Source organism: Eschrichtius robustus, chromosome 5, assembly GCF_028021215.1.
Source record: "Eschrichtius robustus isolate mEscRob2 chromosome 5, mEscRob2.pri, whole genome shotgun sequence".
In the NCBI taxonomy this organism is placed as follows: Eukaryota; Metazoa; Chordata; class Mammalia; order Artiodactyla; family Eschrichtiidae; genus Eschrichtius; species Eschrichtius robustus.
The window spans coordinates 72,834,605-72,850,200 of NC_090828.1; the positions used below are offsets into that span (position 1 = coordinate 72,834,605).

Sequence of the window (15,596 nt, forward strand, 5' to 3'; positions counted from 1 at the left end):
CATTCCTCCAGCACCTGCTTGGTGCCTGGGATATGGACACTGACAGAGTGGTTTTTACCCTGAAAGACATCTTGTGGTTTTTAGTTTATTAAGGTTGTATCCCTTCGTTCCTCAATGAGACTTAGGCCTTTGGCAAAGAGATAAAGACAGTGCCCAAAGCATTTTCTATTATTTCCAGACAAAGCCACATCGATTTAAAAACAAACCAACTGATTATTTGATTACTAATTTCTCACATATATAAAAGTGATTTTTAAATGATCTATACAGGAATTCTATTTACATGGAAATTGTAAGAAAATAAAACGACATATGCACGTGTGTACACATATTCACGTATGTGCATGCAGCTTGTAATCATGGAATTTTAAGCCTTTAGAGTCTATTAAAATCTTTACCCCAGTTCTGGAATAGACCGCGTGCCACAGAATTAGAGGAAAACGAAAGCCACCCCACAGCACACACGTATGCCCCGGCCACACGGGGCCAGCGTCATGCACACTTGGGGATGGCTCAGCTCCCGAGTTTCCACGTGGCCCAGACGCCTGGCACAGGTGGGGAGCGTGGCCGCCGCGGTACCTACGGTCTCCGCATCGCCATAGAAGGCGGCCAGGTCCAGGGGGCTGCGGCCGTTCTTGTCCGTCTGGTCGATCTTGGCTCCTTCCTCCACCAGGAACTGGACCACAGCCCTGTGCCCTTTCAGACAAGCCCAGCTTAATGCCGACAGACCCTCTTTGTCCAGAGAAGAAAGGGCGGCACCTGAAAGAGAAGCCCATTCACAGAACGTGAGCGTGGAAAGACAAGGCCAGAGGCAGACCCTTTCACACCCGCATCTGAAGCCAAGGGTGAAATGACCATCCCTGCTGCAGCTGAATAAAGGGTACGTGGGACGTATCCCTATTCCCTCTACTTGTGTGCAAGTTAAAAAATGTCCATGACAAGAACACTTAACAAAAAGATTTTTTTTCAAAAACAAAACAAAGACAACAACAAAAAAAAACTAAATCAGAAAGTACTAAACGAGTCTGCCAAAGCTCTTGCCCTTGTCCATCCAAGAGAACCCCACGCCGGGGAGGGCAGCGCGGCTACCTTTCGAAAGGAGAAATTCCACGGTGCTCAAGTGCCCTTCACAAGCAGCCACCATGAGGGGCGTCCGGCCCTGCTTGTCACTTAGGTTCACGTCACAGCCACGGTCCAACAGCAACCTAACGATCTGAAAGAAACACTTGGGATTAGACGCTTCCTGCTGCCCCTTAAATCATGTGCTCTCTACTCGGGACGGTTTTTCCACCTTTCAGAGTAGTGAAAGGACTCTCCTCTTTTTGAAAACCCCTGTAAGCCGTGTGATCCACGGGGCCTGGAAAATCTTTCTGCTGTATTCCTTTGAACAGACTCTTCTCCCAAATACATCTTCTCTTTAACAAGCCTAATTCATTACTATGTCTATAAAACATGCACACACAGGCAGAAGTTTGGAGGAGGGAGGATTCCAAGCACAGTCAAGTGATGACAGGACAGCCACTAGGGGCACGTGAGGAGCTGAGCAGAACTAAAGGGGGCGCATGACAGCCACGGCCCCGCGGCGGTGCTGACACCACGTTCCTGCAGCAGGAGGGCACGGCACGGGCAACGGATGCGACAACACTCACCCACCCTCTCCCCTCAGCAGTCTGCTTCCTGAGGCTCAGGACGGGGGGACCTTCATAGCAGGTGATTTTTAGCAAAGCTTCCTGGAGGAGTTTCAGCCTCCAAGTTATGCCTTTAAACAGTACATGGTGAGAAGGGGAAAAACAACCCAGAGAGGCGACTCCTACAATGACCATCCTGGAGGGAACTGCTCTGTCCAGGGGGTTGTGGTCCAGCCTCTCTCCCTCTGGCACCACGCTTCTTTTATTGCACCACAGCAGAAGGTGGCATATTCCCACTGCTCTCTTGTTCTTGACACACTAACAAATGTCTCCAGACTTCCGCATGACTTAGGGAACACGGAGAACAAGAGAGAGGACTATCAGCTAGGGCATCGCAAGGACTTGTGAGAGTGACAGGGAGTGGCCGGTACAAACCAAGCTCTTAGAAACGGGAAGGAGAAAAGCCAGAATCTCGGTGGGGCACCCTCACAGCTCCTACCAGCAGAGCCAGCAGGAATCGGAAGGGTTGCGACTCTACGCTGTAAACTTGGGTCTAGAAAATTCCTTCTATAACGGACATGATGGTGAAATCCATCTGTCTGTCTGCAGCTGTGTGTAAGCTGGTGCCGGGCATGGGGTAGATACACGGTCACTGTTTACAAAATGAAGGAATAAATGACTGAACCACTGCTATCAAGGACCCCTTGCTCCCTTAATTAAACTAAAAGCAACGATGCGTCGCTCCTTGTAAAAGAAACCAGCCTGAATCACAGTGCAGGACCAGAGGGAAAAGGCTTCCCCTCCCAAGGAGCACAACAAGGCCGCTCTTCCCCCAAGCCTGCCGGACAAGTGCGTTGCACAACCACAGCAGCCGCTGTGTTACAGCAAGTCTTCTGCTGTCGGGACGGGGTGCTCCCACTCCATGTCCCCTCCCCGGTTACGGGGAAGCAGCTGTGGGTCTCTGACCTGGTTGCCGGCCTTGCTCCCAGTTACCAGCCAACGTGGCTGACTGTGCTAGCCTGTCAAAGGTCTGCCTTGATACAGCAGTGCTCACGGCACAAGCAGAAGCCAAGAACGTGAAGAAGACAGGGCCCAGCAGGGGAGACGGCAGTAGCGAACTCCATCCCATTCACTGTTTCTGAAGCGCTCGGGGTCCCCCGGGTACCTGCCAATGCCCCTGGCGTGCCGCACAGAACAACGGAGGGACGCCTCTCCTGTTAGTCCGAGACGCGGCGGCTCCACGCTCCAGCAGCAGCTCGCAGACCTCCAGCTTGCCTCGTCCTGCAGCGGCCGTCAGGGCTAGAGGGAGGTCACAGGGGAGGAGGGGTCTGTTAGCGTGACGGCCACATGGTGGTGGCTAAAGGGGGCCGCAGGTTCTCCCACAACCTTCCCACTGAGAGCAGGGGGACCGCGCATCCTGCCCCCCTTGAATCTGGGTAGGCTCTGTGACACCTTTCTCTTTCTTTCTTTTTAAAAAATTTTTTTTTGGCTGCATCGGGTCTTAGTTGCAGCACGCAGGACCTTTCGTTATGGCATGCGGGCTGTTCGTTGTGGCACGCCGGCTTCTCTCTAGTTGTGGCGCGTGGGTTTTCTCTCTCTAGTTGTGGCGCACGGGCTCCAGAGCGCATGGACTCTGTAGCTGTGGCCCGCAGGCTCCAGAGTGTGTGGGCTCTGTAGTTTGCAGCACGCAGGCTCTCTAGTTGAGGCGCGTGGGCACAGTAGTTGTGGCGCACGGGCTTAGTTGCTCTGCGGCATGTGGGATCTTAGCTCCCCGACCAGGGATTGAACCTGCGTCCCCTGAGTTGGAAGGTGGATTATTTACCACTGGACCACCAGGGAAGTCCCTCTGTGACCCCTTTGACCAACAGAACAGAGCAGAAATGATGCTGTGCCAGTGCGTGGGCCCAGGCCCTAAGGTGGGCAACTTCCACTTCCTTGAGCACTCCTTGGATCCAGCGGCCATGCTGTGAGGAAGCCCAAGCAGCCCTGAGGTGAGACCCACTGGGAGAAGCTGTGCGTGGCCAACATCCTAGCGGACAGCCAGCAACACTGTCAACTATGTGCGTGTGTGCCATCCTGGAAAGGGATCCCCAGACCCAGTCAAGCCACACCAGCTAGAGCTGTGAGAGCAGAGATGAGCCACCCCTACAAGCCTGACCCAAATGCAGATTCAGGAGCCACTAAGCGTTTGCTTTATTGTTGCCTTTTTTCACAGTAAGAGACAACGAGAATATAGGGCCACACAAACGCAGAGATCAGTATTACTGTCCAGACCAGCTTCTTATCCTAAAGTCATACATTTCAATCAACAAGAACTAACGATTACTGAGGCAGTGAGAGCATATCACATCGTTCCTGCCTTCAGGGAGCTTAGAGTTTCTGTAACAAGTCCAGATCCTGGGTTAAGAATGTCAACAAAGGAACAAAAGGACAGTTAGACTGTGGAGGGCCTTGAGTGCCCAGGCGAACAGCGCAGTGTGATCCTGAGGCAGGGAGCTGCAGCTGGCAGCAGAGGTGCTGCGGGAAGGTCAGCCGAGGACAAAACGAGAACGGTGTGAAGGGAAAGAACGCAGGCCAAGAGTCCTCACGACATCCGCACAGCAGTGACTGCGTCCCCCCACCCCCCAAGGCGTGATTCCTAATGGGGGCTGGGGAGGCAGAAAGAGGGGTTTAGTTAGAAGGGGGGCTCTGCCATGGCATGAACCACTGTCTAGAGGGAAGGACAGTGGCAGGTTGCGGGGACAGCCCCAGGCCAAGACAAAGCTCTTCAGCAGAGAAGAGGACAGGAAGGGGCGAGGGTGGGAGACGGAGACACCGCAGGAGGGAGTGTCTACGACGCAGAGGGGGAAGGAGAGGGTGGAGCCTGACGCTGCAGCTCGGCTTGAGTCCTAGGGCGACTCCGTCTCTACATACAACCTCACACCTCAAACTTCTGGCTTCCTGAATAAAGTAAGCGTCCCTCCAAATCAGTCAGACGTCTCAGTATGAAAACTAGGAAGACAACAGGAATAGATCCTTCACAAAAGGTGAAGTCCAAAGGCCAACGAACTTACAAAAAGCGCCCAACCTCACTAGCAGTCCAAGTAATTGAGAAACGGGACCCACTGCTGGTTGAGGACGTACACATCCTTCCACGCAGCAACCCAGGTGTAGGTGGGTGCCCGGACGTGCCCCTGGAGCACACGGGGAGGTGTGCTTGTGACAGCCTGAGCTGGAGCAGCCCAGCTGGCTGTGGACAGCCGACCACAGGTCATGGTGCAAACACTGCACGGCCACCAAATAAACACCACATGGCTAAATGCAGCGCAACGGGTCCGTCTCCCAAATTTAACAGAGATTCCAAGAAGCAAAGCACAGAAGAACACGCAGGGCGATAGCTCAGAACTGAGCACTGCTGGGCGGTCTCAGGACAGGCCCACAGTGGTCCCCTTTCCGAGAGGGCAGGGCCGGCTCCGCTGGGAACCCTGGGCCTCCCGGCGTCGCTGAGACGGGGAGCCAGGGGCTCAGCAATGCAGATGCCCTGTGTCCTCTCCAGACCCCCCTCTCAGGACAGACATCATGCCTACTCCAGCTCCGTCAGCCCAGCCATGGTTTAACTCCCAGGACCGCACATGCCAAAAGGATGTAAACGTGACACCTTGGACCTCATCTCCCTCTCAGGGACAAAGAAGTCGCCATGCGCTTTACTGATTTTCTCAAGACAGGGCAACCAGTACAAACCACAGAAGGAGTGGAAGCTATCTCGGGTCTCGACCACAGGTGCCATTCCTATCCGTGTTACACAGACAGGCGCGTTGTCACCCATTGCACATCTACACTTGTAAATAAGTTACAAATAAATACCATAAACAGACTAGATATCGGTTTATATACTGATGCGCTGGGCTGGAGGTGGGAGCTCCCATACCCCAAACGTCTGAACATCAGTGGCCAAGTGATCCTGTCTGTCCTGTGAGCTTCTACACTAGCGGGTCCTGGTCCTGCTGCCGGGCATGCCCATCACGGTCTGTTCCTGCCACGGCGTGAATGTTGATGATTCTGACGTCACGTGGGCCGTGGGGCGCTTTTCTATACACTGTCTGGATGGGTCTAACACCACGTCCCTGCAAGCGGGGGGTTTGTGAGATGGAAGATCTGGACGCTGAGCCACGCCCTGGGCCTGCGGTTCCTTTGCATCCTTCCTGCAATTAGGGAGCCCCTCCTCTGCCGGGAGCGGACTGTGGCACGGGAGCGGACTGTGGCACGGAGCGGGCACAGGCGCTGCAGGCGGGGACGTGGCCAGGCGCAGGCAGGACACCGTGGACATAATAAGCTCAAGGCTCTTCCGTCTGAGGAGGCCCGAAGCAGCTGATCACCATGACATTCCAGTCTCTTTTATTTGGTAAACAGGTTTCATCCGCATTATAAGTGGGGCCTTTAAGTCAGGATTTCTGTTGCAGCTGCCACTGATTTTTTTTTGCAACAGCACATCAAAAATGACAGCCCGGCACTAAAAATAGGGCCCTGTGTTTGAAGGAGGTGCCAGAGGAGCCAGAAGTTAGAACAGCTGACAGTCAAAGGGGAGCGCCGCCCAGGCCTGGAGACGGGGCTGGATTCCCTTCTCCCTTCCAGCCAGACTGGCTGCACTTTTGGTGATCAGCTTTCTTTTGAGATGGTAAAGCACCTATCAGCACAGGCTGGGAGTCTCACACAGCTGGCCTAAAAGGGATCACACTTCCCTAATGAGGCTCTCGCTTTCACCCGATGCCCCAAACAACAGGACCTGTGTTTTCCTTTTTCTACTCAGAGGGAATCTTTTTGGCGCCATCACTCAGGACCCCTGAGGCTAAGGGTGTATCTCAAGTTCTAGCAGCCACGAGGATTTAAGGATACCATATTCGGAAACAAGCGAGGCTGAAGAATAGTCAACCAGATGCTTAAACAAACAAAACCACAGAACTCTGCTCAGGAATTTCAGCTATTCTGCTGAAAAGGCTGTCCTCCGAGCAGAGCACCAGCCCCTAACAAGGGTCAGCGCACTCCGCCTGGCCGGAGGAGAAGGCGGGGGGCGGGGGGTGGGGGGGAGACAGGAGGAGAGAGCGCCTGGCAGTAGGGCAAAGCCCTGGCTTCTGGCCAACAGAGTTCAGAGAGGAAGGAGAAAAAAGACTTGGTATGAAACAGGGGCTCTAAAAATCAACCTGAGTTCATGGCGCTTCTTAGGACTCAAACTGAACATAACTTCTTCTACTGCAAAATCCTCAACAAGGTGGCATTTTTGTAATTAAATTCCCACGAAGGCATGTGTCATTTTCTGATTAATTTTACCTCGGCAATACTGTCTTCTGTCTTCAGAGCATGAGTATGTTTGTCGTGGCAGGTGTTCATTTTAAGAAAACCCAACTGACCCTCAACAATATGACATCCTCACTGAAAACATCAGTGAGAGATGGTTCCTGGTAAAATGGATCATTTGCAGGAATCTTTTACGAACTAAAGTTCTCTGGGCAAAGATGTGATTTACGAAAGCTCAACGGCAACTAGCCTGGAACACAGTCATTCCATAAGCAGGGCTGTTTGTGATATTTTATGGCAGGTCTGTCCCTCAAACACACAGGGATGTGTTCCTGGGCCAGGCCAGCAGGCCCGGGGGCTTCAACAATGGATTGTCGACCCCTCTGCCCACATGCTTCTCTCCCGACTTACAGGAAAGGGTGACAGGTCAGAGCACACGCAGGCGGTCCCTGCTTCTGGACAGGGACCTTTGCATACACCACACGGTGATGAGCCAGCCCAGCCTCCCAGGCCCCAGCCGAGCACGTGAGCCAGAACAGTGCGCACCCGCAGAAGCGCGCTTCCTGCCGGCTGAGGTGGCTGCCCGGGTCGTGGGCAGTGTGGCTCGGCTTTGCTTCCATACGTGTGTTCACTGGTGTGATTTATTTCCTGTCATGCTGCCTTTTCCCATCTTTTACAGAAATGGGTGGAAAATGAATAGTAATAAGCAGCAGGGTTCTCATAAATGTCATCTAGTTGCGACCAAGATGGAAACCATTAGATGCGACAAAGGCAGTGAAGACAGAACCTGGGCCGGAGAAGAACAAAGGTAAAAAGTGCACGTGGAATGCTGGGGAATTCTCAGCTATTGTATCTAAATGCTGAAATGTAATTTGGGATTCTATAATTTTTTAAACCTCTTTGGGAATGGCACTTAACAAATAACCTCTCGAGGAGTTGTCACCCCAGAGGCTAGTCGGCCTGTGTTTTGCTTTGCTGCCCTTTGGGTCTGGGCAGGGCTGCCACTCAGAGAGGCTGGTCCCAAAGGCCTCTGAATGAAAGCAGCGCCCTGTTCCCGCCCCGCCCTGTCCCCGCCCCGGGAAGTCAGGCAACACCCCCTCCCCCTCCCCCTTCTACGGACAGGGCTGAGATTTATAAAAGTCCAGTATCATAGCCTTGCTTTGTTAGGTATTTCCTTCCTGGCTGATGGAGCGGAGGGCTGCTATTAGAAGAACAAACTCTCCAACAGCTATAAATTCTTCATCTCTGCAAAGATCTGAATCCTCAACAATGCAAAGGATAAAATAAAACACAACAAAGATTGCTCTCACTGAAAAATGCCATTGCACCGGGAGACGAACCCCCAGGAGCCTCCAACACCCCCAGCCTTGACAGATGCCCGTGCTGGGAGGGTGACCTTACGAACAGGAAGCCGGCTCTGCCCAAAAGCTCTCTGAAGCTCACCAGTGGCTGTTTGGAACACCTTCCTTATTGTTCTGACCCTGCCTCGTCATTCTGCACTTGGCATTAAGTCTCCCAGGAGGGCCTGCAGCTGCAGGCCGGGCTGGGGTCAAGGAGAGGGAATCTCTGTGACAAGGCAACAGGCAGCAGCCAAACCACACATAAAGATGCCCCCACCAAATCAGCCCATTTCCCAATGAACTACCTACAAAGCAAGGCAGAAACCAAATCTGAGGAACCAAGACACCCCTGACACGTGACCAGTTCTAGAGTAAAAACATGCTGTCAGTCTCTGTACACAGGTTAAATATGAACCTCAAATTACCAAGGAATTTTTTAATAGAAATAAAATACGTAATTGCCACTAAATGGGACTTCACACGTGACCAAAATTCTTTTCCATCCTTCAAATCCAGAAAGGAATTGCAAAGTAACTAAGATTCTGCCACTTAAGCATTCATTTCAATGCTCTATCAAGACGAAAGGTATAGCATAAATATATTACAATAATTAATATCAACAATCAGCTCATCACAACCTTCACAGCATATTGTATCTGTTGAACACTTAGAGCTGCCGAGCTCTGGGCAAAAGACTATGGGTGAATTCTTATTTAAGCTTGACAAGAATCCTTCGAATTAGAAGATTATGATGTCCATTTTATTGAGGTGAAGGAACTGAGTCACAACAGTTACATCATTTGCCCTGAATCATAAAAGCTGATTCAGTGTCAGTTAGAAATTAAACCCAAGCAGCCGAAAGAACCTGGAGGCATGCTCTCAATCAGAATAGGAAGATCCTGATTATCGGAGAGTTTTGGTCCTGGTTCTGCCACCCATTCACTGTGAAACCTTGATGAAACAATTAAATGTCTTTGGACCTCAACTATCTGCACCTATACCATAAGCTTATTAGTCTCTTTCAGTGATATGCTTTGTGATTCTAAGGATCCTAGGTCTTTAGAACTTTTAAAGAAGGATAAGAAAACAGTGCAATGTGAGATGACTGGACAAGATGGCAGAACAGAAGGACCTTGAGCTTACCTCTTCTCACAAGCAAAACAGGAAGATCCTGACATATTTTAATAATATACTCTGATACTTGTAAACTGCTTCCTACATGATGCTTCATGGCCCTTCAAATTCATAAATTAATTTAATATACAACTAACTTCTGGGATTTCCCTGGCGGTCCAGTGGTTAAGACTTCGCCTTCCAATGAGGGGGGTGCAGGTTCGATCCCTGGTTGGGGAGCTAAGATCCCACATCACATGCCTTGGGGCCAAAAAACCAAAACATAAAACAGAAGCAATATTGTAACAAATTCAATAAAGACTTTAAAAATGGTCCACATCAAAAATCTTAAAAAAAAAAAAAAAAAAAAAAACAACTAACTTTTACGGGGCAAGTACCACTCATCCTGGTTTTGCAGATGAGGAAAATATGGTCCAGAGAAGTTGAACAAGTCACCTAAGGTCACACAGCTAGTGGGAGGGAGGATAGGATTTGAAGTCAGGGAGTCTGGCTGGAATCTGAGTTCTTAATTCTCACACTTCTGCCCCTAAAAAGTCTCCTTTAAAAAAATATCCAACTAATCAAACAGACTATGAATGTTGTTTCAGAACAAGCGTACTAGAAAACACTTTTCTTCTCCTGAAGAACTGTTACGCTTTCTCCCACAGACAGTAAGAATAATCTGTAATGACTATGTTTCCTTCTAACTCTGGTCACACAGCATCCTAAGGCCAAAACAGTAGCTCGACCTAGTAAACATTCAGGACATTATGGCAGGAATATCCCTGCTCTTCCTCATGTCCTATTCCTGACTTTTTTCCCTTTTCTTATATGTATTAATTCAAGTAAGCAAGTAAGCCTCTTCAAATCCTTTGAGGAATAATGTGTGCTATAAATAACATAATTCAATTTAAAAACAATTTCCTAAAATGTGGATGACATAAATCATGTTTCATACAGACTTTGTGCCAAAAATCCATCAGAAGATCACAGCTTTGACCAGCTGTCACTTCTAAAGTGTGCTGAGAATGCTCACATTTTGGACAGATCCTCTTACACACCAAATTATTTAAAGCATGTACAACGTGCTGCTCCTTCCTTCTTCTCTCCTCAAAGGGCTGGGCGTGGGCTGAGGAGAACAGAGTTATGGGCAGGACCCCATGTGAGGGGTCAGTGTAAAAAGGGGGGCAGTTTTGACAAAACCATCCTACACAAGTTGAGATCCAGGCTCAAAAAAAGAGAATCCAAATATCATTGCGGGAAGAATTGGAAAGAATCAAGGATGATTTTTCCGTGGGAGAGCAGGTGAACCATGTGCAGTCCTGTTAGGAGGGAGTGACCAAAAGAACAAGCAGACGTGTTTGTGGGTAAAGATGCTCTAAGGTACCAAAATGTAGACGAGCATGTGCCTTTATGGTGAAAGCCCAAGTTTTGTTTTTGTTTTTTTAATGAATAGGAAGGAACTCACTAGAACAAAGGCCTCTGTGTACAGCGAAAGCCTTAGGATGAAGGCGGAGCACAGGGTCCTGGTAAGCAGTCAAGCTACCAGTGCATCTACACCTGAAATGCCCCTGCGGGTTTCTACGGGCCCCCGCTCCTTGCCCCTCACCTGCCCCGTAGGACAGGGACGCACAGGTCCGCTGATTCCTGCTGGCCTCTCAGCAGAGGAAAGGTCTCCAGAACACACCCACGTCGGGGGCAAACCCCAGGGGTCTGCTAGAGCAGGAAGGGGGCAGGGTGTGGACAAACCCAGTCCCTTTGGTTCTTACCCCCCACATCCTCTCTATTGTTAGGGTGACCCCACGCCCATCTCCCTCCTTCCAGAGCCTGCGCTACCCCCTCCCCCAGTACCTACATCACCCCCTTCCCCAGTGCCTACATTACTCAACTTTGTCCCTCCCTTTGCACCGTCCTGGGTTATTCCCCAGTTCCCCTCCATTCAGGGTCCAGAGCTCCCCCCTCCCATCCTCTCCAGGGTTGTGGGTTATCCACCCTTCCCCTCCCTTCCTAGGTCCTGGGCTGCCCCCTCCATCCAGGATCCTGGATCACCTCTCCCCTGCCCCCATTCTGGGTTATCCCCTCCCTCATACCCTCTAAGGTCCTGGGTTACCCCTCTTTCATGCTTTCAAAAGACAACCAAGAACTTCTACCTTGTTTAGGACTGACAGAAACCTGGATTTCCAACAATCTTACTGCACTTTCCTAAAGCAAACACTAGCAGAGGAAGGAAGGCCTGGACAAGGATTTCCCAACAGCAGTGCTGGTGAGGGGCTCGGGAGCTCCAGAAAAACCGGGTGTCTTGGGCTTCCCTGGTGGTGCAGCGGTTGAGAGTCTGCCTGCCAATGCAGGGGACACGGGTTCCAGCCCTGGTCTGGGAAGATCCCACATGCTGCGGAGCAACTGGGCCCGTGAGCCACAACTACTGAGCCTGCGCGTCTGGAGCCTGTGCTCCGCAACAAGAGAGGCCGCGACAGTGAGAGGCCCGCGCACCGCGATGAAGAGTGGCCCCCGCTTGCCGCAACTAGAGAAAGCCCTCGCGCAGAAACGAAGACCCAACACAGCCAAAAATAAATTAAAAAAAAAAAAAAAAAAATCGGGTGTCTTCAGTGTACAAGAGAAGTCACTTGCTTTTCTCTACAAGATACATTAAGTAAATTCCTTCACACAAATTCTCCACATGCCCCAACAAGCAAGAGACCAATTCTTTTCTTTCCAGTCTCTCACCTGAATTCTGCCCTGAGATGTACCTAACCTGTGCGAAGGCCAAACTCAATCCAGTAAGTCTCAAGCGTTCTTTAAATTCTCACCAAACAATAGCCCTCCTCTCTCCAAAAAACCTAAGGTAAAATCTGAATAAACAAAGGGTTATTTTTAAATCAGCAACAAGGCATCCTGCCACCTGGCATGCATGCACCGAGTTTTGGGGTGGCTTTGGGTGTGATGAGCTCTGCTGTCCGTGGTCCCTGCAATGAGAGCAGAAAGACATCTCCCAGAAGGACAGGCAGAGCCCCCAGAGTGGAAACTGAAGCAGCTGTACGGAGACGAGAGGGAAACTTTTAAGACATCAAGGACAAAGTACAACTCATTACCTGGCTTCCTGGCCCCGTAAGGAAACAGATGTGAGGACCCCTCCCCCAAGACTGGCCTGGAAATGTCCACACCCCAGCTGACAGGCTGGGCCTGAGACTCAAGTCCCATCCAGCATTCCGTGCAGAATTAGAGAACAGTGACCTGTGATCAGCATACATGCTGGCCTAAACTGCCTGTGCGAACTATGATAATGGAGGGCCACGCAGCTAAATACTGGGGAGAAAACTTCAGCCTTTCTTAGAAAGAGAGGAAAATACGGTGTTGTTAACAGCTTTGGCAATAAAAACGTAGTGTTTCCAGTGATTCAACTTCTTTGGAAAGTATTTACCAACTAAAAGAGCACGGACAACATAAAAGAACACTTGGCATGAAACATTTCCGCCAGACGTCTACCTCCCTCTGACGGGGCCTCTCAGGTCAGAAATTAGGGAAGGGCAGCCCTTGGGAGCAGTCGTATGACAGGCGGGACAGCGTCCTGTCCGTTTGTGGAGCCCACGGCTCCAGGCCTGCCGCAGACCAGCTGTGAAGCAGCGAGAAGAATTTCCAAGGAACAACAGTGTGAGGGCGCGGCACATCGGGGCAGTGGGCAGTCGGGCGGGTGACGCAGGGAGGGAGACGTTATGGACACACAGATGGGGCTGGCACGGTCCATCCTAGCCTGTCAGCCGTGCCCACACCACGTATGGCTGCTAATAGCTGGGTGTCCCAAAAGATGTAACCCAGCACCCAGCCACACTGCTGACTGGGACGAAGGCATCTCAGCCAGCCTGGAATCCAGCAGGACATGACCTGCGCAACGACAGACACGAAGACACCAGAGGACTGGGTCCCGACGAGCAACTGGGCTCCTTACCTCTCCCCTCCAACAACAAAATTTCTCCCAAATTATTCTGCAAAGTGAGTGTCACCTACCCTAAAAGTTACCTAGCTGTGTTTTCTCTAAACCCGCTGGTCCGCTCATTCAACAGTTATGTGACAAGCACCAGGCAAGATCAGTGGCTAGTGGCTACCTGGCTGGACAGCACAGAAAGCAAGCATTTCCATCACCACAGAAAGTTCTACTGGACAACACGAGACCAGACACAGTGACCACACACAGAGATGAGCACAAGAGACCTGGAAAGTTCTGCCCTCCTGAAGCCCACAATTTGGGGACGACAAGCTTTCATCAAATAAGCAACACCAACAATCAAATTTATCAGTCGTAAGTACTGCGAAGGGAACTGCAAGGTGACCCCAAGGGACCGGGGCTGGGAAGGCTTTGCTTACAAGACAGGCAAACTTGCTGAAACAGAAGGGCCTTTATGCCCCTGTAAAGAGCGTGAAGTTCTGCCCAGAGACAGACAACAGGCTCACAGACTTGAGAGTGGCCTAGAGTTTGGAAGCACAGTTCCTCTGACAATTCACAACACCATGAGGTCACCAGTTAAGCATTTCTGATCATTTCAGTTTGGGCAGATTCCCATCACACACTGACAAGGAAACAGTAACTCGGTTAGGTCAAGACTTCGTGGGAGCCAGTACTTGCTTGTCATGGCTGTGGAATGCCTGAAACAGAGATAACACAGAGCATCTGATGCATTCTTGTCATGGTTCAGTCTGCCCGGAGACCATGGGATCAAGGCTGTCCGACCAAGAGTGTGAACGTCACAAGCAAAGGGTCTCGGCTGCCTCGCGGGCGGAGCTGCTTGGCGGAGATGCACCCCAAGCCCACTGCGCAGTAGCTCCGAGCTTTCTCCTTACGCCACCCCCTCCACCTGAGTGTCACACTCCTTCAACTGCGTGAGCCCGAGGAGAAGCGCTGAAGAGCTACAGGACTGATTTTTGAAGGGCTGGATCTAGACATCAAACAGACGTAAAAAGCAAATGGCTCCAAATGCTGGTGGAAAAGGAAACTTACATAAATTAGGCCCTCTGCTCTCCAAAACCAGTAGAGATACAGGCATAACTCATTTAATTGCACTTTGCAGACATTGCCTTTGCTCACTTTGCCTCGGTGTCATGTTTTGGTAATTCTTGCAGTATTTAAAATTTTTTCATTATTTTTATATGCTCGTTATGGTGATCTGTGATCAGTGATCTTTGATGTTATTATTGCAAAAAGATTACAACACACCGAAGGCTCAGATGATGGTGAGCATTCTTTAGCAGTAAAGTATTTTTAAATTAAGGTATATATGTTTTTTAAAGACGTAAAGCTATTACACACTTAACAGACTACAGTACAGTGTAAACATAACTTACATGCGCTGGGAAACCAAAAAATTTGTGTGACTCACTTTTACTGTGCCATTCACTTTATTATGGCGGTCTGGAAACCAAAGTCACCATATATCGCCAAGGCACGTCTGTATTCTGCAACTTTTCTTAAAACTCTGAGTTTACTGCAATAAACCCCAAAGTAAACATTGTTCCCATTTTAGATGAACGTCTTAAAAATCTACTCTATACACTGTCTTGTCTCTTTATACCTAAGGCAGGAGCCACCCCCTTTCGGGACACTGTTTGGTGACTCCAGGTCACCAGCAGGGAGACGCTCAGGGCACTGAAGGCACACAACTGAGCCTACTGCCATCACCTCCACGCGGATGGGCCTGGGTGACAGGGGGCCTCCCGTGGGGCTGCGCCCCCTGTGCTCCCTCCTCCCCGGCTGTCCGCCGTCATTATCTCTCACCGATGACCTGCTGCTTCCAGTCGGCAACAGGCACGAAAGCTCCCCCAGGATGGCAAGGGTCCCTCCCGGCAGAAAAGTGGAGGAGGACTTTGTGCACCGATTTAGCGCTCCCACCTCCTGGACGGGGCGGGGAGAGGACAGATGGGCGGGTAGCTGCGCTCCAAACAGGGTGGCGTGGCACGGCACAGAAACCAACGGGCCCTTCAAAGATGGGCAGGTGAGCCAAGAACACACCCCGGAGACCCTCTCTTGGAGCCCCATCCACTGGCATTTTAAAGCCAAGCTGTTCATAGCTAACCTACACTGAACAGACTTGTAGGAACTCACACAAGGGTCAAACAGAAATAAGGAACTGCATTATTGACACACAGCGTCTGGTTGTCCCGTCACCTGCCCACACCCCAGACACGATCACTCTTGGGATCCTACCCCCTCACTGTGGTTGGAGACAGACAAGCTCCATCCTAGAGTGTTTTAGAC

At 50.6% G+C, this 15,596-nt stretch overlaps 1 protein-coding gene across 4 annotated transcripts in view; it reads right to left on the bottom strand.

Moving 5' to 3' along the window:
* The window catches only part of TANC1 (tetratricopeptide repeat, ankyrin repeat and coiled-coil containing 1), a 239,046-nt gene that overhangs the window by 10,893 nt on the left and 212,557 nt on the right, over positions 1 to 15,596 (bottom strand). For all 4 annotated transcript variants that reach the window (XM_068545059.1, XM_068545060.1, XM_068545061.1 and 1 more), the window contains 3 exons: positions 2,794 to 2,927; positions 1,090 to 1,213; positions 584 to 759 (listed from right to left, as the gene is read on the bottom strand). In XM_068545059.1, the coding sequence (XP_068401160.1) occupies positions 584 to 759; positions 1,090 to 1,213; positions 2,794 to 2,927 (434 nt within the window). The remainder of the gene's footprint in view (positions 1 to 583; positions 760 to 1,089; positions 1,214 to 2,793; positions 2,928 to 15,596) is intronic.